At 49.8% G+C, this 23,217-nt stretch overlaps 2 protein-coding genes and 1 long non-coding RNA gene across 3 annotated transcripts; 1 reads left to right on the top strand and 2 right to left on the bottom strand.

Annotated features, from left to right (window-relative positions):
• Window positions 1–2,847: 2,847 nt before the first annotated feature.
• Nutm1 (NUT midline carcinoma family member 1) lies at window positions 2,848–13,474 on the top strand. Its single transcript, XM_036185603.1, has 7 exons — window positions 2,848–2,863; window positions 5,265–5,976; window positions 7,923–8,051; window positions 9,789–9,925; window positions 10,328–10,602; window positions 11,073–11,189; window positions 11,525–13,474. Exons 1-7 carry the CDS (start codon window positions 2,848–2,850, stop codon window positions 13,472–13,474), a joined length of 3,336 nt encoding a protein of 1,111 aa, XP_036041496.1.
• Window positions 5,942–6,440, bottom strand: LOC118582604. The gene is made up of 3 exons (XR_004944780.1): window positions 6,417–6,440; window positions 6,178–6,245; window positions 5,942–6,078 (listed from the first exon to the last, which is right to left on the bottom strand). It is a non-coding gene; the product is annotated as an uncharacterized LOC118582604 (long non-coding RNA).
• Window positions 13,475–14,493: 1,019 nt separating the features above from the next.
• Window positions 14,494–22,504, bottom strand: Lpcat4 (lysophosphatidylcholine acyltransferase 4). Its single transcript, XM_036185689.1, has 14 exons — window positions 21,796–22,504; window positions 20,249–20,391; window positions 19,765–19,985; window positions 19,323–19,435; window positions 19,154–19,214; window positions 18,833–18,891; window positions 18,610–18,644; window positions 18,067–18,121; window positions 17,874–17,956; window positions 17,517–17,642; window positions 17,166–17,298; window positions 15,749–15,847; window positions 15,254–15,410; window positions 14,494–14,894 (listed from the first exon to the last, which is right to left on the bottom strand). The coding sequence occupies exons 1-14, from the start codon at window positions 22,426–22,428 to the stop codon at window positions 14,719–14,721; spliced, it is 2,094 nt and encodes a 697-aa protein (XP_036041582.1). The 5' UTR covers window positions 22,429–22,504; the 3' UTR covers window positions 14,494–14,718.
• Window positions 22,505–23,217: the final 713 nt, after the last annotated feature.

Here is a 23,217-nt window from a genome sequence, read left to right as displayed (position 1 = left end):
AGAGCAGGATTTGGCCTTGGGCTCCAACTTGCTACAACCTTGCAGATAGTTGTTAAAATGGATGGAATTACCCACTGTGTGCCAGGCACTGCCAGACGTTAGGAGGTAGGGATGGGTTTGGGTTAAATGTTGATGCATCCAGTATCATCTTTAATCTCAAATTGCACACTCATTTCAGAGGCACTAGTTTTGTAGTTCCTGGAGAAATAAGGGCTCCGGGATTCTCAACCTCCTATAATCCTAGGGAAGAAGTAAGATATTTTTCTGACCCCCACTTTTACATCCAGTTTCCTGCCCCATTTCAAAGTATTGGCGGTAAAGAGTGCATGATGGGTATTCGATATTATGCAAAGCGAAAAGAACGTAAAGCGTTTCTTATGAAACTGGTGAATTTTGTTTTAGAGGTCGAACCAAGATTCAAACTCAAGACTTGACCACAAATTCAGCTCTTTCTTATATGGTGAGTAGCGAATAATAGCAAAATAAGGTACCCTTCTTAGAGTAGTCTCATTTTTTAAAAGAATGAAAAGTCTTATAAGAGTCAAGTTTAAAAAAAAAAATTAAAATCAGAATACTGCAAAATGATCATTGCAGCACTATTTATAGTGGCAAAATATTGTAACATTAAATTTATAGGCAGAAAAACCTTAAAGGGGTTTTTTTTTGTTGTTGTTTTGTTTTGTTTGTTTGTTTTTTTAAGTAACGGATGTAGTTGGTTCGCTTGCGGTTGCATAAGATACATTCAAAAAGCCCGGGAGTTTAACACGTGCTTGTAACCCCAGAAGTCTGGAGGCTGAGGCGGAAGGAAATCCAGCAACCACCGGGTTCAAGGCCGGCCTGGGCAGTATCCGAGCTGTGAGAGTTTCGAGCTGTGAGACCCTGCTTTAAACCGAGAAACAAAAAAACTAAACGGTGTGTGTGTGTGTCTGTGTCTGTGTCTGTGTGTCTGTCTGTCTGTACGGGTATGCGCGCACAAGATTTTGCCAGGGGCGGGAATGTGCTAGAAACAGCTAAAATTGGCATCGGGCATGGAGGACTTGGTTACGGGGAAATGAATGGGAAGAGTACTTGGCTGCTGTGTATTTTATTTTGCATAGCCTGGATTTTTTGTTTTGTGTGGTTTTGTTGTTATTAACAGTTTAGCACATACACACACACACACACACACACACACACACACACTGGATTTTAGTCGTTTGCACCTTCCCATACCCCTTTCTTATCCTCCTTTCTGTCTCCCTCCAAACTTTTCTTAGTCTGACTTTTCAGCCATGCTAATATATGAATTTAATATAATGAATTTAATAACTTTAAAAAGTAATTTAATGAAAAAATTTTATGGTAATTTTAAGGCAGGGATTGTGGCTCAGGATTCTTATTTATGCACTCAAGAGGCTAAGGCAAGAAGGTCTTGGGGTTGAGCCTAGGCTACATAGCCAGACTCTGTCTCAAAAAATGAAAAAGGGACTTGAGAGATGGCTCAGTGGTTAAGAATGCTTGATGCTCAGCACCCACATGATAACTCACAACTGGCTGCAACTCTCCAGTTCCAGAGGCTCTGACTCCCTCTTCTGGCTTCTGGGGGCACCAGGCATGCATCCAGCAGTCACTCATCCAGACAAATAATGATACACATAAAATAAAACTCTATAAACCCTTTAAAAACTATTAGAGATTGTATCTTTTCAAAAAAGGTAGAGGTCTTTAATCCAAGTACTTAGGAGGTAGAGGCAGGGAGAGCTCTGTTGAGTTCTTAGCCAGCTAGGGCTACATAGCTATCCTGTTTCGGAAAAATAAATAAATAAATAAATAAATAGATAGATAGAAAAAATTATAAATATATAGATAGATATAGATCGATAGAGAGAGAGAGAGAGGGGTTTTTCAGCAAATGGAAAAGGCCATGGCTTCCATAAATTGCAGAGCTGTTGGGACTCAACTGTTTGGGAATTCTTTTTTTTATTTTAAAGATTTACTTATTTATTTATTATGTATACAGAAGAGGGTGCCAGATCCCATTACAGATGGTTGTGAGCCACCATGTGGTTGCTGGGAATTGAACTCAGGACCTCTGAAAGAACAGTCGGTGCTCTTAACCTCTGAGCCATCTCTCCAGCCCCAGGAATTCTTTCTTCAGATCGTTAGTCCCACCTGTAGTCCAAGCTTTTCTCAAACTCTAACCTCCCGAGTGCTAGAATTACGAGTGTTGTGGCAGCTTTTCCAGAAGTCGGTGTTCACCCCACAGCAGTCGAACACCCTGGGTCATCTGAGACACTTCGGTTTCAAACATTTAGTCTTCTTGATCCTCAACTATACAAACTGAGTGCTCCGAATTTGGCTCAGAAAATAGAGTCATCACTGTAACAAGCCAAAGGTCTACCGAGAATCTGTTATGAATAGTAAGCCAGTTACAGAACTGGAGGAACCAAAGGGAACAGGATTAGATATATTGTTGAAGAATAAGGAACGAAAAGCAAAAACTACAGTAGAATGTTGGGAATCTAAGAAAACAATGTGCAAAGTGTCCTTAAAAAAAAAAAAAAAAAAAAAAAAAAAAAGACACCCAACAATCGTACTATCAAGTTAATGTAGGGGGATTTTCTAGTTTCTGCTCACTTACCAGAACCCATTGTGTAAGACCTCCCCATTCTCACCACACAATACCTTCTCCCCTCCCCCACTACAGAATGCCTGGATCCAAGATTCTAATTCTGTTTTGACCCAGTCTTTACCCTACCTTCCTCGGATATCATCTGTTAGAGCTAGGTTACTGCCTGGTTCATGGCCCCAACTGTTTGATTCAGGAGGCTTCAGACAGCAGCTGTTGGTGTACCTAAACGTTAGATGATGGCGTCAGACAGAAGTAAGACAGGGTGGTGGAGACTGTAGGTTATCTGCCGCCTCTTCACATACCTGGGGTGTCAGGTTTGTCACTTTACCTAGGAACAAATTATTTAGGTTACCCTAAAGAGGTGAGAGACAGTTGATCCCACATAGGCATTAGGGAGCCTGGGGAAGTAGATTTTTTCCTTTAGGAATTGGGGAGGGCCTCCTTGGAAATGAACCAAAGTACCTCAGACGTAACACACTGCATGTAGGGAATGGATAGCAATTGCCAATTTGATTCCCAGGAAGAGGAACCACTCTAACATGCTTGGGGTGGAAGCGGAGGTTTATGTACAGTATGAGCAGCGTAGTCAGGGATCAGGGAAGACTCAAGGTCTGTCTTCTTGCAGCTAGTGCCTGCTCTAGGACTTTGCCATGAGAAGGCAGGGCTGAGCCTCATTTGATCGTTTGAGAGAAAGTAGGCTGAAGGATGGAGATGTGGGATTGGGCCCCAGGGGCTGGGGGAGGGGGGCAGCCCGGGGACAGCCTTATTTGGAAAGCTAACACTCTTCAGTAGAGTTAGTCACTTAAGAGCTAGAGATTTTATAAAACTGCTTGTGCCCCGGACCTGACGGCTCCTACTAGCCAGAGGTGGTTTCTTTTCAGTTCAGGCAGCATGCTTGCTTGCTTGCTTTTTCCCCCTTTCATAGTAATTTTTTATGCAAATATATGGAAGTTGGGAAGTCTAAGATCAAGGTTCCATCTAATTAGCGTTCTGGGGAGGTTTCCTGCCCCAGAGACAATTTCTGTGCACATGTGTGCGTTCATGCATTTCTCTCTCTCTATGTGTAAAATTTTTGCTTATTAAAACTGAATCCAAGGCCTTGCAAATGCTGGACAAGCATTCTATGAGCCAAATCTGGAGCCTTCACCTCACTTTTTAATTTGAGCTGAGGACTCACGAAGTTGCTCAGGCTGCCCTTGAACTTGTGACCTTCCTGCCTCTTCCTCCAGAGTGGCTGTATTTACAAACCTGTACATATTTTTAAGTATTTTTTTCCTTTTTTTTTTTTTTTTTTTGGTTAGGGACAGTCTTTCTTGTCTTTCAGGATGGAGGTGATAGGTCATCCTAGCCACAGTGAGATGCTCAGTTTTCTTACTTATTGTGGAGCTAAGACCTTAGCAACATTTCACTGTGTGCAGAACTTGGTGGTTATAACCTAGCCCTCTGTTGTGTGGTTCAGATGAGTGTGAACATTAGTTTGTTCCTATTTCTTGTCTCCTTTGTGGTCAGGAATCTGAGTAGTGCTGTTGTGTCAGTCGGTGAGATAATCTTTTTTCAAAGAGGGAGAAGAATAGCATGAAACTAGGCCGGTTGGGTTCTGTTTTTATCATTAAAAGTCACGTGGATATCCCTGTGGATGTCATGTGGATGAAGGCCATGCTTAGGGCAGTACATATTTGTGTGTTCATCCCTGCTCTGCCTGACCAGTCTCCACATAGCTTGTCCCCAGCAGGAACTGTGTTCTGGATTTCCGTCTTCCTTAGCTCCAGCTCAATGCTTTATTTTTCATGAGCCCTAAACTTCTAACATTAAGAAGCAGGACCGCAGATACTCCGTACTACCAAATTTCAACTTGCCCAGTAGGTCCTGAAGGCACTGGAAATCCCCCTCCCTCCATGTTCTCCCCTCACCATTTCCTGGTCTTTATCTCATCCTTTCCAGCTATTCCTGGCTGTTGCATAAGGACGTTTCTGGGAAGCAAGAATCGAGGCTATCATACCCTGTTGCAGGGACTGTGCTTTCTGGATGTTGACAGGAGCCACAGAGCAGCTGGGAGCAGGTGGTTTCTGTCTTGTGGGAGTAGATAGGGCTAGTACATGTCCACGTATGTTGGTGGCACTATTTTTGGAGAAATGAGCTTCATGAGTCCTGGAGTCATTGTGCCTTCATAAACTGCGTCTTCTGTTGTTTGAGATGTGGAGATTGTTAGGAGCAAGAGGAACAGAAAAAGGAGGAGAGGGTAGGGTGGACCAGTGTTGATGAAACAGCCTCCTTCTCAAGGACCCCATGAATGCTTTTCAGGAGTCTGGAACTTTCCCTGCACTCAACCTGCTTGCAGACATTTTCCTGCAGAACAGGAGTCAGTCCTGTTTCACTTCTTGATGTGACTTTGAAGCTGCCAGGGGAGGTCTGCAGGAGCGTTTTGAGAAAAACTCTTAGAGGCAGTGACCGCTTGAGCTTGCGCTTGGAAGATGCAGGTCTATGTGTCTCTATCCCAGTAACTCAGGGGTAAAGGACTCCTTGGGAGACATTTACAAATACACCCACCCATGTCGCCCTCCTTCGTCGCTCTGACCCCACAGGGACTAAAAGGCAGCCATGCGGCCTAACTTCTGGTATGCTTCCTACTCCCTTCCCTGCTCTGTCTCAACAGCCTCTCCAGTGCCAGGACCTGCTATGGCCAGGAAACCTGGTGCTGGCCTGCCCCCTTTCACTGCGCTACCCTTTGTCCCATCTACTCCTGTTCCGCCAGACCAACCTCTCTGGGAGCCGTCACCACAGCCTCCCATACCTCCTGCATTCTCCGCAGGCAATCCTCTGCTCCTTTCTGCTTTTCCCAGCCCACTGTTGGTGACAGGAGAAGGAGGCTCTGGCCCCAGCGTGGCTGGAACTGGCCAGGTCATTGTCAAAGTCAAGACAGAAGTGGAGCCAGCTGAGCCCTCTCAAACTCAGAACTGTATAGTTACCCAGACAGCCCTAAACTGGATTACCGCAGGTGCTCCCTGTGGGGGCCAGGAGGGGCCTCCTCCTCGGTATGTGACAGCCTCTAACGTGAAGACCATTCTGCCTGCTGTGGCTGTTGGAGTGAGCCAGGAGGGCCTTGCCGGGCTTCCTCTGCAGGCTCTACCGCCACCACCCGCTGCCCAACTGGCTCCCATTGTGCCCCTGGAAAAGTCTTGGCCAGGAACACAAGCCACAGCCATGGAAGGAGGTCCGGTGGCTGCCCGGAAGCCCTCTCAAGGTGACCTTGCCTATGCTTCCAAGGGTGTTTATGAGAACTATCGTCGCTGGCAACGCTACAAAGTGTTGGCCCGGACTCACCTATCCCAGAGTCCTGATGCAGAAGCTCTTTCCTGCTTTCTTATGTAAGTGGGGGTGGGTATCCAAGATTGATGTTCCTAGGGCTTTTAGAGGAGACTGTGGGATAGACATAGGGGTTTCCGTTACTCCAGAATTCTTGAAGGCAGCTATGAGAGTGAGAAGACACAGTTAAGAGAATTAAAAACAGTTGCTACATTCTTTCTGGCTTGTAAGAAACGTTCAGGTACCTTTCAAAGACTACCTACAACTCTGTGGAGTCAGGCAAGCATTTTACGGTAGTCTTCATTTACAGATGAGAAGACAGAGAGACTTCCTGTCATAAAGCAGAATGCAGAGATTGTCATGTAGGTCCCTGACACCCAATGTCAGGGCTCCCCCTGCCCTCTGACACTGATGAGCTGAGCAACTGACTCATTCCTGTGAAATGGGGAAGATGGCACCAGGCCAGGCCAAAAGTCCTTAGGGTGTGTGAACCCTCTCTTACTCAGGAGTCAAGATGATGGAGGGAGGGATGGAGTACTGCTGGCTCCACACACACTGGTTCTGTGATCCCGAGCAGGACATTCAACACCTTTGCCCTCAGGTTCCTCATCAGAAAAGGGGCAATTGTCCCTCTCTCCAAGGGCTGATGAGATTAAAGGTGCTTGGCAAAGTGCCTGGCATAAAAAAACAAACAAACAAACAAACAAAACAAACAAACAAACAAACAAAAAACCATTGAAATGGTAACGCTTTTATTATTACTATAAAAGGGCAATCTTAATGAGGAAGGGAGCCCACAAAAGACAAAAATATCCCTCCTTTTGAGTGTATGTATATTTAGCCCAGAAGCCTGGAGTTACAGGCTGTCTTTTTTGTTTATACATCAGCCATTAGTCATCTGGGAGATTTTCTCTACTTCCCAAGCAGACTGGGTATCATCTCTCAGCTGTGGACCATTGAGTAAACACTCTATTTTGCCAGACATTGGAAACAAAACAAAACAAAATGCAAACTCCCTTCCAATGGAAGAACTCCTTCCTCCAGACTTTGGAGCAAGTGATCCAAAGACCACTCCCAAAGTCCTCAATACACACCACTTCGAGTTCTTGGTTTCTTGAGCTAGCTCTGAGTTCTCTATTGGGACCTGGTAGACAATATCTAAATCTAGAACCAGCATGGGCTCTTGAGGTTTGTTTAGGACCTGTCCCCTTTGGTTTCTGGCCAGCTCCTGCTCCCCATGTTTCATTGTGGTGGGTAGGATCTTGTGTTAGATATGCTCCAGCCCCTAAAGAGCTGCCACCTGGGAAGTTGATTAGGTGCCCAGTCCTAGCCCGGCCCCCATACAGGCCACCGTTACAGCAAGCTTTTCCGGTGGTTCTGATACTCAGTAGTGTTTAAGGATTTGAAGAGAAGCCAGAAAGCTAAAATGAAGTCCTGACCTCAGTCTGCGCTCTTGATTTCCTCGGGAGTGTCCCAGAAGTAATGCTCCAATATTCTGTCTAAAGATCTACGAGGACATTCTGGAGACAAAGGAAAAAAAAAACAAAAAACAAAAACCTCAATCATCAAACCCAAACCCCAAAACTATGACACATGCTTTAATTAAAGGCTCATGTTAGGCTAGTGAAATAAGTCTTTGACAATTCAAGAGGCTCTGGACAGGGTTAAATCCACTCTCCAGTTAATAGTGTTCATTTACAAACCCCCAGTGCTTCCCTCTTTGTTAGGGCTAGCACCGTGAGAGTTAAAGGTGGACGTTGATTTCAGAAGGTCGGGAGGAGAATCATTTGATTTTGTGTGATTTGCACATCTCGGTGGGAAAGGACAGCAAGAATGGCAGGCAGCTGGAGGGGAGGTTGTGGAATCTGGACAGCTCATTCAAAGGGAACATGGCAGGACCTAAGGGGCATGCTAGAGTTGGCGAAGGAAGGGGGTATGTACTGAGGCAGGCGGCAGAACAGGTGCAGGGCATACTCTTACAATGTGTCTGACCTAATGGGGGTTTTAGCCCAGTGCTTCGTTCCCTGGCCCGACTGAAGCCTACTATGACCCTGGAGGAGGGACTTCCGAGGGCCCTGCAAGAGTGGGAGCGCACCAGCAACTTTGACCGGATGATCTTTTATGAGATGGCAGAGAAGTGAGTTTGATGAACCCTCATTCACCCTGCCCGGCGGGGGAGTGGTGGAGTGGTAGTGGCAGCAGAGACAGGCAGGTGTGTGTCTGTGTGTGTATCAGGGCTGGGTTGTCAGGGGGGTCAGCAAGGTGGCCTAGCAGGTAAAGGGGCCCACCACCAAGCCTGACAACCTGAGTTGGATCCTCAGGACCCACATGGAGGAAGGAGAAAGGTGATTCTCCAGAGTGAGGTTCACACATGCATGCTACACACACACACACACACACACACACAACCACACACACACACCCACACCCCCCACACACACACCACACACAACCACACACACACACCCACACAACCACACACACACACCCACACTACACACACACCCACACCACACACACACCACACCACACACACACACACACCACACACACCACACACACACCACACACACCACACACACACACACACACACACACACACACACACACACACGGAATAAATTTTAAAAATGAACAAATAAAAGAGTGTCACAGGAGGAGGGCTGTAGATTAGACGAGGGTCTCCTGGATCCTTGCTGTTTCTTCCACCTGGGCTCTGGGGTTATTCTATCCTGTCTGCTCTTGAAAGCTCCCCTGCCTCTGGGTCTTGGATCAATATGGGGTTTTCATACTGAAGGTGTTAGGAAAGGATTAGGTCCAGTGCCCCCCAAATTCCCATGCTGAAGGAACCTCATCAGATGGCACGTAGCTATTAATGCAGAACTTCAGAATCACTTTTCCTTTGGTTTTTTGTTTGTTTTTAGAAAATAGCACAGAAGCCAGGCTGGTGGTGCATGCCTTTAATCCCAGCACTTGGGAGGCAGAGCCAGGCGGATCTCTGTGAGTTCGAGGCCAGCCTGGTTTACAGAGTAAGATCCAGGACAGGCTCCAAAGCTACACAGAGAAACCCTGTCTCAAAAAACAAACAAACAAACAAAACAAAACAAAACAAACAAACAAACAAACAACCACCACCACCACCACCACCCCCCACACACACAGAAAACTCTGTCTCCCTCATCCCAAGGAGGGACTCATTCTGTAAGAGGTTGGCCAGAATCAGGTCTCCTGACTCTTTATCCCCCATTTCTACAAAATAGTCTTGGCTGAAAAATAACTTCGGCTGGCTGTGATGTGTGAGTCAGCACACATGACCCCAGTCAGAGGTGAGAGGATTGTGTGAGGCCAGGAGTTCAAGGCCAGCCTGGGCAATCATAGTGAGACAGACTTCTGTCTTAACAGTGGGGGAAGCAATCGTTTCTTCCAAGTGTACCTTTTACCTTTTTTCTGAATGGGAACCTTTGGCTTTCTAGGTTTACCCCTCAGGGCCTGTTCCAGTCTTTGCACTCTGGTGGGCTCTGCTTCTGGAATTCAGCTGTAGAAAGGGGCCGATGAGGCCATAAAGAGCAACCCTTTAGAGTGTACCTCTAGACAGTTGCACAGGCTGGACTGAATTCACTGAGCTTATATTAAGTAGTGCTGAATCCAGGGTACTGGATGAGATAGATATGACACAGAGGATACCACTTTGCCCTAGAGAATTATCCAAGCTCGATACCGCCAGTTTCCTTAGTCAGCTACCTGTGAGCCGCTGACCCAACTTCAACCGTGTTTAGTCAAAATGAGGGTGATTGTGGATGCTGCCTGGTGTCTGGGTTGTGGATGAGCTAGGTCTCCTTCTCAGCACAGCCCATGCCCTCTTTACCCTCTGTAGGTTCATGGAGTTTGAGGCAGAGGAGGAGATGCAGATCCAGAGCGCACAGCTGATGAATGGCTCCCCGGGTCTGCCCCCTGTGACCCCTTTGAAACTTGATCCAGGGTCCCTGGTCCCTGAGGCTTGCCAGCAGCCAGGTAAGGCCACCCACAAACCAGATGACAGTGCTCTTGCTATTGTCCTGGAAGTGACATTTTATGAGCCAAACACAATGCCCAGTAGGAAGCTGGGGTCTTAGTTCTCTTTGTCCTGAATTAGCTATTGATCTTGGCCAAGCTACTACTCTCTCATTTAGATTGTGCATGAGCCCTATACTTCATCGGACTAAGAAATGGGGGTCGGATCAGGCAGTTTCTTGGAATGTCAAGGGTGTATGGAAAGATTTCTAACAACAGTGTGTTCTCTCTCATACCTTCCAGCTTTTACATTTTCTTGATTCTGTTCTGGAAACATGTTTTGTACCTAGATTTCTTCCCTTACAAGCATTGCTGGGAAGTAGATCCCATAGCTTCTTTCACACTCTCCAACTCTTCCCTCAGTGTACATTCCCAAGAAGGCGGCCTCTAAGACACGGGCACCCCGCCGGCGGCAGCGCAAACCCCAACGGCCTCCGGTTCCTGAGGCACCCAAGGAGATCCCACAAGAAGCTGTGCAAGAATATATAGACATCATGGAAGGGCTTCTGGGGAGCCACTTGGACACCGGGAAGGCAGAGGAGGAAGAGGAGCAGCTGGAGGATGCAGGGATGTATCCAGATACAAGTCTGCTGAGCTACATTGAAGAACTGTGCTCCCAGGAGGTCTTTGTCTCCAAGGTGAACTAAGTCTACATGGCTAATTCCTCCCCCTACACTCTCCTCTTCCTCCTCCTCCTTCTGAGACAGTTTCTCTGTGTATAGCCCTGGCTGTCCTGGAACTCTGGAACTGGCTCTGTAGAAGACCAGGCTGGACCCGAAGTCACAAAAGTCCTTCCTCCTGCCTTTAATGCTGGCATTAAAAGTGTGTGCTACCACACATGCCCAGCTACATGGCTAATTTCTAATAGATATTTGGGGGTTGGACGCTATGGAGCACCAGCCATCTGGGATTCTGCATATGGCAGGAGGCTCCATTCTACAATTTGGAAATGGGTATACATGTATGCACACATAGGTAGCTGGTGGTAGTCATGGTCTATAACAAACTCCAAGTGGGGGCACGGGCCTCATTGCTTTGTCTCTGGAGCACCTGGGCTTCCAGGTCACTTCCTAACAAGATTCACACCACTCTTCTTTCTGTTCCCCAGGTGGAGGCGGTCATTCACCCTCAATTTCTGGCAAATCTGCTGTCCCAGGAGGAGCAGGGGGATCCTTTGGCTTTAATTGAGGAACTAGAGCAAGAAGAAGGACTTCCTCTTGCCCAGGTAAACTTGGGAGGCACAGAACACTAGGGAAAGGAGGCTGCCTGATTATGTATAACCCTTAGATATCCTGATTCTGTTACAGAGGATTTAGGGTTGGGCTCTGGGTCTAGAACAAGGTAGGCTGGGGATTGTGTGATGAAGTGTATGGAAGAGGAAAGGCTCATAGCAGAGGAAAAAGCCCCAAAGGAGAAAAAGCTGCAGTTCCTATCTTTGATACCATCACTTAAGCATTTGCTTTCCTTCTCCACATCGTCTGCCTACCATCTCCTTTCACCCACTCAGCCAGCTCTGCTCCTAACCATGTACAGAACTGGCATTTGTCCACTCCCTTACAGCTGGTCCAGAAACGACTCTTGGCCTTGGAGGAGGAAGATGCACAGGCACCTCCAAGTTGCAGCGGAGCTCAGTCAGACTCAAGTCTTTCAGTTTCTGATGAAGATGAAGATGGGGGTCGGAGGCCGAGGCCCTCACCTGGGCTTCAGGGGGCTACGGGCACTGTTCATATTGGAAAATCTGCTTCTCCAGGCAAGCAGGCAAGAGAAATGTATGGCGGGCAGGAACAAGCCCTAGGTGGTTCAAGGGGGATTCACAAGGATGGAAACACTCTGCCATCCTCTAGTAGCTGGGACCTGCAGTTAGAACTCACAGCTTCACAGGGAATGCAAGTGCCCTTGGGCGTGGAGAGAAAAGGGTCTGGGAAGGTTACCAAACAGCTGTCTGTACATCATGATGGCCACCTGGGAGGTACTGGGCCCTTTGGGCACTACCCAGTGGCAGATTTGGAATCTTTACCTTTTTGCTGGCAAGAAGGTCTCCAGCCCATGAGAGTCTCCAATTTGGATGTTGGACTTACAGAGCCAGTTCCTCTGCAAGGACTTGGGTTAGAAAAGCAGGCCTTGGGGCTGCAGACAGGACAACAGATTCAGGGAGCCGGGGTGCTAACTCAAGGGGGAGAACCTTCAGCAGTATCTCAGGAAGGCTCTTCAAGAGCCATGTGGGGAGATGACAGAGGTCCTGCCATGGTTCAGAGTTATGATCAGAACCATTCCCCTGGAGCCCCTGGCAACCTGGACAGGGTTTCTCTCAGCCCTGAATTGTGGCTGAGCAGTGACATGGATGCTGTACGCTTAGAGTTACCCTTACAAATCGAGAGGGTCATAGACAGCACCCAAGATGAGGCATGTATAAGGGAGAACCAGGCACTGAATTCCAGAAACAGTGTTTCTCCAAGTCCTAGGAAGACCACAGTGCTGGAGGAAGTAGGGAACATTGTGGTTCCTCCCTGTGGTGGCACAGGTTCGCCAGCTGTCCTAGAAAAGAGAAACTCCTGTAGCTTGCCAGGATCTCTGATGGCCAGTGGCCCAGCTTTGAGGTCTAAAGAAAATCGAGAGCTGAGCCCAGAGACAGTACAGGATCCCAGTGACCTGTGGGCTAAAGGTCACTCCCCTCTGTTGGAAACACTTGACACCTCCACATTGGGGTCTTCCACATGCCAAGGCAATCTCCTTATTCTTGGGACCCAGGATACCTCCTCTTTCCCCCAGGCTAGCCGAGAGGCAGAGGGCAGAGGTAATCTTTTTCCTCTGTTGGAAAACATAGACCATGTTGACATACTAGATGTTAGAAATGACAGTGCCCCCCAACCAGGAGTCAGCAAGGATTCCTGCTCATCAAATTTTAATTCTTATAACCTTCAAAGAGAGGGCAGGGAAGATACTGTTATCTCCAAACCTACTGACCCTGTTCCTTTACAAGGCAATCAAGAATCTTATATCCTCGAGACCACCAAATCAACATCTTGCCAGGGTCTGGGAAGTACTTCCCCTAGAAGGAGAACTAGGGATGCTTTAGTTTTGAGAGAAGTATCTATTAGAGAAACACACAACTCAGCAGATAGGGCCAAAGGAAGTGAGAAAGAGGAGGAAGAAGATGATGAACTCTCTAACTTTGCCAACCTTTTGGCTTCAAAACTTAGCCTTTCTTCAGGAGGGCTTTCCCTCAGTACTTGTCATGTCTCTGGAGGTCAGGGAAACCAGAAAACATCCCACCCCTCCGCTGAAGTAGATGACCTTGGCCAACCTTCATCCCCTCCCCACACATCTGGGAAGCAAGCCCTAGTTGGGATTCCAGCTACTGCTGTGGAGAGACCCCAGCCAGGAGCTCAGCCTGGTAGTTCTGGGCAGAAACCCCTTGCTCTGGGAATAGTGCAGCTCCCACAGCCTCGTAAAAGGCGGCGTGACACTTTTGTCACGAGCAAAAGGAAGAAACGACGTCGTAGCCAGTAGGAAGTTAAGGGCCATCTCACTCCACCTAGCAGCACCCAAAGGTGGGGCCCCCGGAGTATATTTTACAGCTGCTGCTCCCTAGTGGAGAAGCAGTGCCCAGCCCAATGTTGTTTTTGTTCTTGTGTAAGAAGCTGGAGAGCCTGGGGCAGAAGACCAGACTGGCTAGGTTGCAGGGCCCCCCTTCAGTGGAAAGTAAAGGGAAGGGGAACCAACTTCGGGAAGTTATATGGAAAAATAAAGATTTGTTTTTGGTTGGAAATTGCTCTGTGTGCTCTTCTGTGTGAACATCTTGGCTGCTACATAGAACAAAGTCTTACACTAAAGGCGGAGTCTGTGGATTCCCTGCAGTGTCTCTAAGATAATCACCTTCTTGACTAGGTATCTTCCCAAGCCAGAGCCTGGCACTGGTAGGTCTTGTCTAGATAACCTGTTATTGTTGGCTTCCTTTAAATACATACGTGGGGAAAGATGCTTTATGTGTCTGTCAGATCTCAGATCTGATTTCCTAATTTAATTCATTTTACATATTTGTGTCAAGATGCAGCACCTTGGGTGTGGGGTGTGGAGACCCTTTTCCCTTTAAGGGGCCAAACACGAAGAATTTATACATCCTTAGCTCATGCTACTGGAGAAGCACCATGTGGTTGGTGGGACCTGGAGAAGACTACTTTACTGACTCTCCAAGTATGGGAGATAGAGTAAACTCTCAGTGGGGCTGTTAAATATGGAATGGAAGTAAGCTATATTTTCATCTCCTTAATGAGGACAGAGCATGAGGGAATGGGATGAAAAAGATGTTCACAAAGTCTGTTAAAATGTGCACATTTAGTAGGTGCTAAGAGGGGGGAAGATAAAAACTTACTCTAAGATTTCCATGAAGGAAGTACCCCAGTCCATTTGTGAGGGAGAATTCGGGTATGGCCAAGATCAATTTTTAGAGTTTAGAAATCCCAATGGAAATCTGGCAACCAACCATTCATCTCTTTCCTTCACAACTAATGATTCCACCCGTGGGACCGAGCTTCATTTTTTTTTAATAGATATATATTTATATTTATATATAAAATAGTCTTTTACAAAAAAACCCCACCAAACAAAAAATCAAAATAAACTTAAAAAACAATGATAACCAAAAAATCAAACAGGAGCAGAGATGGGGCTGAGGCATGGGGTAGGCCTCTGGCGCTGTCCTGAGAGGGGGGGGATTGGATTCGAGCTGAGGAAGGAGTGGGAGGCTGAGGTGCTCAGTCATCCTTCTGCTTGGGGGCTTGCACAGTCCCGTTGGCCAGGGCAGTGGGGCTGCTTGGGGGTGAGGCATTTGGTATCTGAGAGGTTCTTCGAGGCTTGTGTGGGGGGCGTAGGTAGGTACTGAAAAGCTTTCCATACAGAGGGTCGTGGAGGGAGAAGTTCTGGAACTGACCTGGACAGGAAGAGTGGGAAATGGAAAAATAAAATCACCTAAGCGTGTAGTGGATAGCCATCCCGGCTTCCTTCACCCTGCCTTGTGGGCGTGACCATTACCGAAGTCTCAATGGGGGTTGGAACTTCCAGGCCAATGCTGGGATGGCTATCCACTACATAAGCGTGTGAAGAGGACGCCTCTCCCTTCTCTCTGCTTAGCGCTGGTACCCCCAGCCCCTCTAATCTGTTTGCCTTCTCACATAGAGCTTTGCATTCCTTTTCCTCACTCGCCTCCTGCCCACCCGCCCGGCCGCCTCTCAGCGGTTCCGATGGTACCCCAGTGCCTGTGCAGGGTAGAGAAGGAAGGCAGTGACTCACGGAGGGAGAGGCCTTGGCTGCATCCAGGCTGGCAGAGCTCGGCATGCAAAGTTGTGGCAGCAGGGCGGGGCGAACCCAGCAGCAGGTGCAGGATGGTGCTGAAGCCATCTTTGTACAGCAGGCGACCAGGTCCTTCTGCCTGCTCTTCAGCAAAGAGCTTGGAGCAGAAAGAGATGCCTGTTAAGTTCTCTCCTCCAGACATTGCCTCACACTGCCTGCAGAGCCTGCCTGATGAGCTCCTCTTCTTCCAAGAGTTCTGCATTTAAGCCCTCGTGGACCTCTAGTGCCCTTTCCTTCTGGTTAACTGTAAAATGTCTAGCTTCTGCCTTCTACCCAGCTAGGCCTCAGTAGGAGATACTGCAGATAGGCAGTTTTAGGTAGTGGGCAATGACTATGCATTATCCAAGAGCTGAGGACAGCGTAATATACCACCCCCATGGGATGAACTCTGGGGTAAACGCTATCAGCAGTTGTCCCACAGTCCCTCAAAGATACCTCAAAGGCCAGGCGAATCAGCTCCTCCAAGCTCCTGCCCCCATCCAGGGCTGCTAGTGCAAGGGCCACATTTCGGAAATCCACCAAACCCTTGGCATCCTGGAGGGCGACAAAGCAGAGCAACATGGAGACCACAGAGGTAGGCTCCTCCTACCCTCTGGCCTTTGGTTTCTCTTCACCAGGCTTAGAAATGAGGGTTGTGGCCACACTCCTCAGGACTCTGGAAGTGTAAGCTTCCTCGGGATCCCTTACCGAAATAAGCTATACCAAAGCCGCCTGGTGACAAAGTCATCTAGTAACAAAGCCCTCCCACAGAGATCTAGGAATGGCAGGGAATACCCCAGGAATTCTGAAGTTACCACCTATTCTGATAGACCACAGGAGAGCAATCCCGGTTTCCAAGCCAGACAAACTGGTTTTCCTCTGACTCAGCCTATGTGGGAGAACTGGTCCAACAAATTGAAAGGGGGCCCCTGGCCTAATTTTTTTTTTTTTTTAAACAAAAAATCCAAACAGGATAGATGCTATGCCAGGTCTATGGGGGACATGTTAGCTGAAATGGGGATAGTCTTCTCCAATCTAAAAAATCCACACATGCTTACACTTAAAATTTTTAATTATTTTTACTTTTATAATTGAGACAATATCTAACTATATATCATGTAGACTGGCCTTATGTATGATCCTTCTGCCTCTGTCTCCTGAGTGTTGAGGATGTTGAGACTCATAGTCTGTGTCTATGCCCTTCCAGAGGCTAGGGGTATAGCTAAAGTATAAGGCCACCTGCCTAGCAGAAAAACCCGAGTCTATTCTGAGCACTTAAAAAGAAAATACAAACACTATAACTGTAATCTGACAGGATACTTGATTATATTTCGGGAAATACAGTCTACCAAAATTCTTGAATTAGTTCAGGAATCCTCCAGGAAGGGTACAGGATATTGGAAAAGAACCTGCCTCTGTATTGTAGCAATTGTGGGTCTCAAATTCTCAACTGTCTAACCTAATTAGTTTCTTCACCTTCTGCCTACCTCTTCACAAGCCACCCATGTCCTGCATGCTCCCAATTCCCCATCTTTGCCAATCTCTAAAGAGGCTCCAGGTTCTAGACTTCCCTGATGGAGTCTCTGTCTTTTGTTCGTCCTTCTAGGACTACACTGTTCCCTCAACGTACTGGATACTCTGGAAAAAAAAAAGTATGTCCTGGTACATCTTGTAGCCAGCCATTTACAGGGTTATTAGACTATGCAGAACAGACTTGCAAAATAGAATTACAATCTGACAGGATACTTGGTTGTATTTCTGGAAACACAGATTGCCAGAACCAACATGCTCACTAGAACTTCATCTCTAAATCCTGAGCTTGTTGGCTTGGAGGGCAAGTCCTCCATTTTGCCCTGGGTTCTAGCTCCATTACCTCCTGGAAGTAGCTGAAGGCACCAGCCACTGTCTGAGGATCTGAGAGCTGTAGCTGCTGGGCAAATGCCTCTTGGCTGATCATTCGACTCCGGCCTGGCTCTGCCCCTGTGTCCACACAGCCAGGGGACAGCCTACGATGGAAGGGACGGCAGCGAGCTGACTCGGTTTCTTTCTGGGTCCGCCATGCACCACCTTGCCCCCAGCACTAGGCTCCCAGCATGGGCTCAGCGGCTGTCCTCCCACCCTCTGTACTAAGGATCCAATCCAACACAGCACTTCTTCATTCTCCCTTTGGAACTTTCTCTATCTGGGGCACACTGCTCATACCCTCATCTTCAAGGGAACTTACCCAGCCTTCTGTAGCACCTTTCCCAGTTCCCAGAGCCGTGGCTCCAATGCTACCTTCAGCTGGCCCACCACAATCACAGGTAAGCTCCCTACAAACTCACATTCGGTGGCTGGGATGCCCAGGGCCCTGCAGGACAAAGAGGGATGGAGATCAAGGGGGAAGGCAGCGCAAGAATTGCTGAGGTTTCTTACACCCTGTCTGATGAGAATGGTCGCCTCAGCTGTCGTATGGACAGCCCTTCCCTACTACCCCTCATCTTGGCCTCAAAACCTCCTGCCCCTTCTGTGGTTCTTCCGCTCTGCGTAACTGCTCCAGGAAATACTTTGTGGAATACCAGGAAATACTTGTAATACTCACTGTGCCATGACTCTCTGCACATTGTTGGCATAAAGGGTGGGGTCCTTACTCTCCTCAGGGCTGGGCTGATAGACTGGCAGGAACTGAAACACAGACACAGCTCTCATCAGGACCTGGAAACAAGGCACGGACGGGCACTACTATTCTATTCCCTGCTCCTCACTCAGGGGGCAGGGGGCAGGGTTGGTTATACCTCTACGTCCACGATGCTGCAGGGCTGAGAGGCTGTGAGCCAGAGAACTTTGAGTCTAAGGGAAGAGAGATGGGTGTGACCACTCTTCAACTGTGATGGGCAAGGCAGTGGGATATTCATTCTCTCAGTGACATGAGAAATGGGACCCTAACTAGGAGACTGTGAGAAGGGCCAGAAGGGTGATGGGGAGAGAGAGAGAAGCTGCAGGAACACAAGGGGGAGTCTGGGTACCAAGGAGAAGGGAAGAGGCATGTCTAGTGATGTAGGTTCTCCAGAAAAGACCACTGAGTGAGGGACCCCCCCCAAACCCCACAAACAAGAAACAAACGCAGGACAGTAAATAAGGAACTGTCATCACAGCAGGAGTGGGGGGGGGGGTTGGCTGGAAGCACTGCCAAGTTATAAAGGGGGGTCAGAGGGCAATCTCCTCTAGAGCTCTCTCAGTCCTACAAGGTGGGGCCATCCATCTCTTCTAGAGATTGGACCAGGGATGCTTTGATGGACAGGACCCCACACCGTTACCCCCACAACACTAGAACTCACACGCCAGGGCCCCTCCAGGCCCAGCTGGTGGTGTCCTGTGGGAAAAGCAGAGGGAGGGGCAGGTTACTTTTCTTTCTGGAAACCTCCTTTAGCAGAGGATCCCCCCCCCCCTCACGCTTTGCCCCCAGATGCATACTGTAACATGCCACCAACAGTTTTCACTGGTTTCTCTTTAGGAAGGATTCATGCTCCCTGCTCCCACCCTTCTTCCACTGAGACTCACCAGACTGTTGGGGTACCGGATGAGGACAGGCTGCACAGGCACCCCAGCGATGAAGGCTCCTGAGTCCCATTTCCACCCCACCCCACAAGGCAGAAGTTAATACATGGATGTAGGTAGCTACATGGTGTAAGAGTCTGGGACAAACGACGTGTGTCTTTGCTTTACTGACATTTTTCTCTCTGACTCACCTTGTCAGCATTAGGTAAGAGGCTTCCTGACGCCTTCACCCCTTACCTTCCCCTCTACCCCTTAGATCCTCCTCCCCCAAAGCTGGAGCTCCTTTTCCTGCACCACCTTATCGCCCACCATCATTTTACTCACCTGGTTTGAACTTCAGCAAAGCCTTCTTGTTAGAACAGGTGCCTTCAGGAAAAAATAGTACCTGCGTGGAAAAACAAGACGAAAACCCCAAAGCGCAGAGTGAGGTGGGAAGCAAAGAGCAATCCCTCAGCACATAAGACAAAGAGAGGGTCCCGATACCCTTACCCACCTGAGGCCACTTGCCTCCTGAGGTAGCCCGCCTCCGCACCTCCTCAACCACTCTGCGGCGAGAGGCTGGGTCGTGACGGGACACCAGGATGGCTTGATTGAATCGAAGAAGGGCTGGGTTGGGAAGGTTACAAGGAGGAGTCAACTTGGTTCTGACCCCGAGGCACTGACATCTGGCAGCCTCTATTTCCTCAACAGTATACGGTATTTCAACAATCCATTTATTGCTACAATCTATTTATTGTAGGCTGTCTTTCTAGTACCTTGTCTCTGGCCCCAGCCTTGAAGTCTGAGATCAGTTGATAAACGGTGTTGATCTGCATTTCATCTGCCAATAGTCAATACCCCTCCTAACTTCCCTCTCTAATGTTCCCATTTCTGACTTTTAGGGTCCAGAGTTGTCATCCTCCCCTTCCTCCCCTACACCTCTTGAATTCTCTCACCTCCAATGACAGGCACAGAAAGATTCTCAGCTCGAGACACAACCTTGGGCAGGTCACAGGGTAGCAGAACAATCGGGTCAAAGAAAGTTGAGTGGGGAGCAGCAACCAAGACAGGGGCTTCCAGGCGAGAGGCCCTCTGTCCCCGAACACGGATCCGGAGGAAGCCAAGCAGGAAAAAGAGCAGGCGGCTCAGACCAAGAACGCCGTTGTGGCATACAGTCCTGTCAGGGTAAGGCTGGGCGTCAGTGGAGGGCGTTCTGGTCCTTAGTCAACTCTGTCCTCCATCCAGGCACCTGGGACAGTAGGAAGCACCCTCCCCCCTTAAAACACGTTGGCCATAGAGTGGAAGTATTTGGGACATGACACTCAGAGAAGTGAGGTTCTGAGGACAAGATCTGGGGTTGGTTGACAGCCCAAGTAACAGATTCAGGGTCCCCCTGGGGTAACGTGAGAGGTAGGGTCTTAGGAGTTGGGTCTCACTTACTTCCTCCACCCAGTAATGGGTTCCTGAAGCTGCTCTTCAGTGAGACCTGCTACTTGGAGCCATGCAAAGGGCCAGAGGAGGAAGAGGACGATAAAGGCTAGAAGCACTCGGATTGGGGCCAGCAGCACCCCCAGGAGGCAGCACTGCAGAAGGGCAGGAGAAAACATCCCTTAGGGCCGGGAAAGGCTCATTCCACAGCAGCCATCTCCTACAAGGACTGACCCAGGGGCAAAGAGTTATCACCTTGCAGGTAACAGTAGAGGCTGGCGGGGCGGTGGTGGGGCACGCCTCTAATCCTAGCACTCGGGAGGCAGAGCCAGGTGGATCTCTGTGAGTTCAAGGCCAGCCTGGGCTACCAAATAAGTCCCAGGAAAGGCGCAAAGCTACACAGAGAAACTCTGTCTCGAAAACAAACAAAAACAGAGCAGAGGCACAGGGATCCAAGTGGGATGAAGACACGAGTGAGGTCAGGAGGAAAAGATGAATACCACTAGGTGCCATACAGTCTTGCTCTCAGTTGACTCCCACCCCACCTACAAAAGTTAATGTCATAAAATGCATCTAGTGCTTGGAATGGCTGTTAAGAGGATTTAATGAGAGAATGCAGTGAAGGTGTCCAGCACTGTGTTTGATGTAGGTTAGAGACAGGTCCTCGTTCCCAACATCCCATTCCATAAATAGCTCCTATGCCAAACAAACCCGGTGCGGGGGCTCTTTCCACACTTTGGGCCCAAGGAGAAGATGGTTGGAAACATAGAGATCCACTTTTCAAGCCTCAGGTCAATCAATCCCTAGTACTGCAGAACAGCAATCCTTAGTACCACTCAGCCCTATTCCGCAAGGTGAGGGTTGCCAAGAGCCAGGGTGACTCCAGAGGCTTCTCCTTAGGACGGAGCAGGTAAATAAACCTAGCCCCCCGGGGGCCGGCCTCAGGGGAGGTGATCACAACAGAAACCTTGGACACTTCCTTCCCACATCACCTCCTGCCTACCCTAGGGTGGTGCGTCCCTCTACTTCCTGTAGCCAACCCCCCTCCCAGCCTCCCTGCCCCCACCAGTAGGTGCTGCAGTGAGGGTGTGTGTGTGGGGTGGTGGTAGCGGAACGAGGAGGTGCTGGAAGGGCACAAGGACGCAGTCTCCGGGTCCAAACCGTTTAAGTCGAAGCCCGGAGAATCGCAGAGCACGCCCCTGCCCCCACCCCGAGCTTTCCGTAGCCTCCAGCTCCATCCTAGCCCGTCAACCTCCGAGGGATGTAATCCGCATTCCCCAGTGTCCTCCATCTCTCCTACCCGTGGGTCCCCTTCAATCCTTCCTCTTCACCCACTCGTTTCTTCCACACTTCTGAGCCTGTCTATCGCCTAAGCGCGACTCCTCCCCAGGGCTCCTCGCCCACCTCCGGCCGCCCCCACGTGCGCACCCCCGGACTCCCTCTCCCAAAGCTTCTCAGCTGCCTCTCCCATCCCCGTACCCATCTCAGCCTCGGCTCCTCAACACCGGGTCTACCCCATCCCAGCCAGTGCCCCCGCACGCCCCCTGCCCACACCTCACCTTAACCCTCTGGAGGCCGGAGAGGTGTAACTCATGCACGAACGGGTTTGGGGGCGCTGAGGGCCCGGAGGTGGGATCGAGGGGGGCCCAGGCCCCGGGACTTCCTTGGCTCATGATGGGAGAAGGTGGAGCGAGGGCCGCGGCCCCCCCCGCCCCCGGCCCGGGCCCCGCTCCGGGTCCCGGTCCCGGTCCGGCTCTGCAGAGCAGCTCGGCTCGTGCGGCGGCGGCAGCGGCAGCGGCGGCGCTCTGGTCCCAGCCCCGCCTGGTGCCGGCCGAGGGGCGGGGAGCCGCGGCGCCGCCCGGGCCGCTCGCGTTGTCAGGGCGCCGGCCGCGGGGCGGGGCTTGCGGCGCCCGGGCGTCCCCGCTCTCCCGCGTTCTCGGCGGCCCCTCGTGCCATTCGGAGCGCGGCGCCCCGAAGGACCTGGCTGTCTCTTTCCGGGGGGTCACGGGCTGGAAGCCGGGCGACGACGTAGGCGCGCAGCCGAGCGCCCCGGTCACCTTCCGGACGCCGCGGGGCCACCCTGAGAGCGCGGGCGGCGTGGAGCGCTTGTCGGGGCAGGGTGCCGAAGCCCGCGGCTGAGGAAGGAGGCTGGGCCCCCTCTCGCCGCTGCTCCTCCGTCCCAATTTCTCCATCTCCCAGGCGGACCACCTCTTTTCCTTGCCGGCCGGCGCGCCGCCATAGTGGAGCTCGCGCCCTCTTGCGGCCGTACCGCGCGTCGCAGCTCTCGGCGTCCCCGCGCGCCGAGGGCTGCGCTGCGTGGGCCACCGTCACCCGCGCGCCTGCATCGCTCCAGGCTTAGCGGATGTACGTCCCCCGCCTCGCCCCGCAAAGCCTCGCTGGAGACAGATCACTCTCTGTCTCGGCTTCTATATTGGTCTCCCTCTGGAATATGGAAGGCACCCTAAATGCCTCGTCCCCTGCCACCCCCTAAAGCCTCCCCAAACAAACTGCACAGCAGCCTAACTGATGGATTACCAGAGAACTGAATGGACTCGGAAACCCATAGCCGAAAACACTATCAACTATATAGTGCACGGAAAGAAGGAATTAAGGGCGTTGCTTGTGGAAGCAAGCCAGGTTCAATTCACCCTGTCTTCCGTCTGCCTACAGGAAGGTAAAAGCTGAACGGTTGTTGAAGCAAGACAATGAAGGGGGAAACTTCAGAATTAAGGATGTGTGCCCCCAATGCCTCCTTGAGTTGTGAGTTCACTCCGGGATATGTTCTGAGGCCAGGCTGAGGGTGATGAGGGCTCACAAGTTCTGATGTTAACAACGAAAATAAAACATGGGATTCCCAGCACAAACCCACAGGTAATCCCCGAACCTCGACAAAAACAGAATAGGAGATACTAGTTTCCTACATTCTCACCAAAAAAGAGAAGAGTACAACCTTACTAACTTCCCTTGCCTTGGTTTCAGAG

Source organism: Onychomys torridus, chromosome 4 (genome assembly GCF_903995425.1).
Source record: "Onychomys torridus chromosome 4, mOncTor1.1, whole genome shotgun sequence".
NCBI classification, from domain to species: Eukaryota; Metazoa; Chordata; class Mammalia; order Rodentia; family Cricetidae; genus Onychomys; species Onychomys torridus.
The sequence above is the reverse complement of the archived record's forward strand: the minus strand, read 5'-3'. Positions and strand labels throughout refer to the sequence as shown.

Excerpts from the sequence above, each read along its gene's own strand:
- Nutm1 (XM_036185603.1), top strand. Across the intron at positions 5,977-7,922 it reads GCTCTTTCCTGCTTTCTTAT|CCCAGTGCTTCGTTCCCTGG; the intron begins GTAAGTGGGGGT and ends TGGGGGTTTTAG. Across the intron at positions 10,603-11,072 it reads AGGAGGTCTTTGTCTCCAAG|GTGGAGGCGGTCATTCACCC; the intron begins GTGAACTAAGTC and ends TCTGTTCCCCAG.
- Lpcat4 (XM_036185689.1), bottom strand. The coding sequence starts at position 22,428 with ATGGAGAAATTGGGACGGAGGAGCAGCGGCGAGAGGGGGCCCAGCCTC. Across the intron at positions 18,122-18,609 it reads GCCTGGAGGGGCCCTGGCGT|ACTCAAAGTTCTCTGGCTCA; the intron begins GTGAGTTCTAGT and ends CTCTTCCCTTAG. Across the intron at positions 17,957-18,066 it reads GCAGCATCGTGGACGTAGAG|TTCCTGCCAGTCTATCAGCC; the intron begins GTATAACCAACC and ends TCTGTGTTTCAG.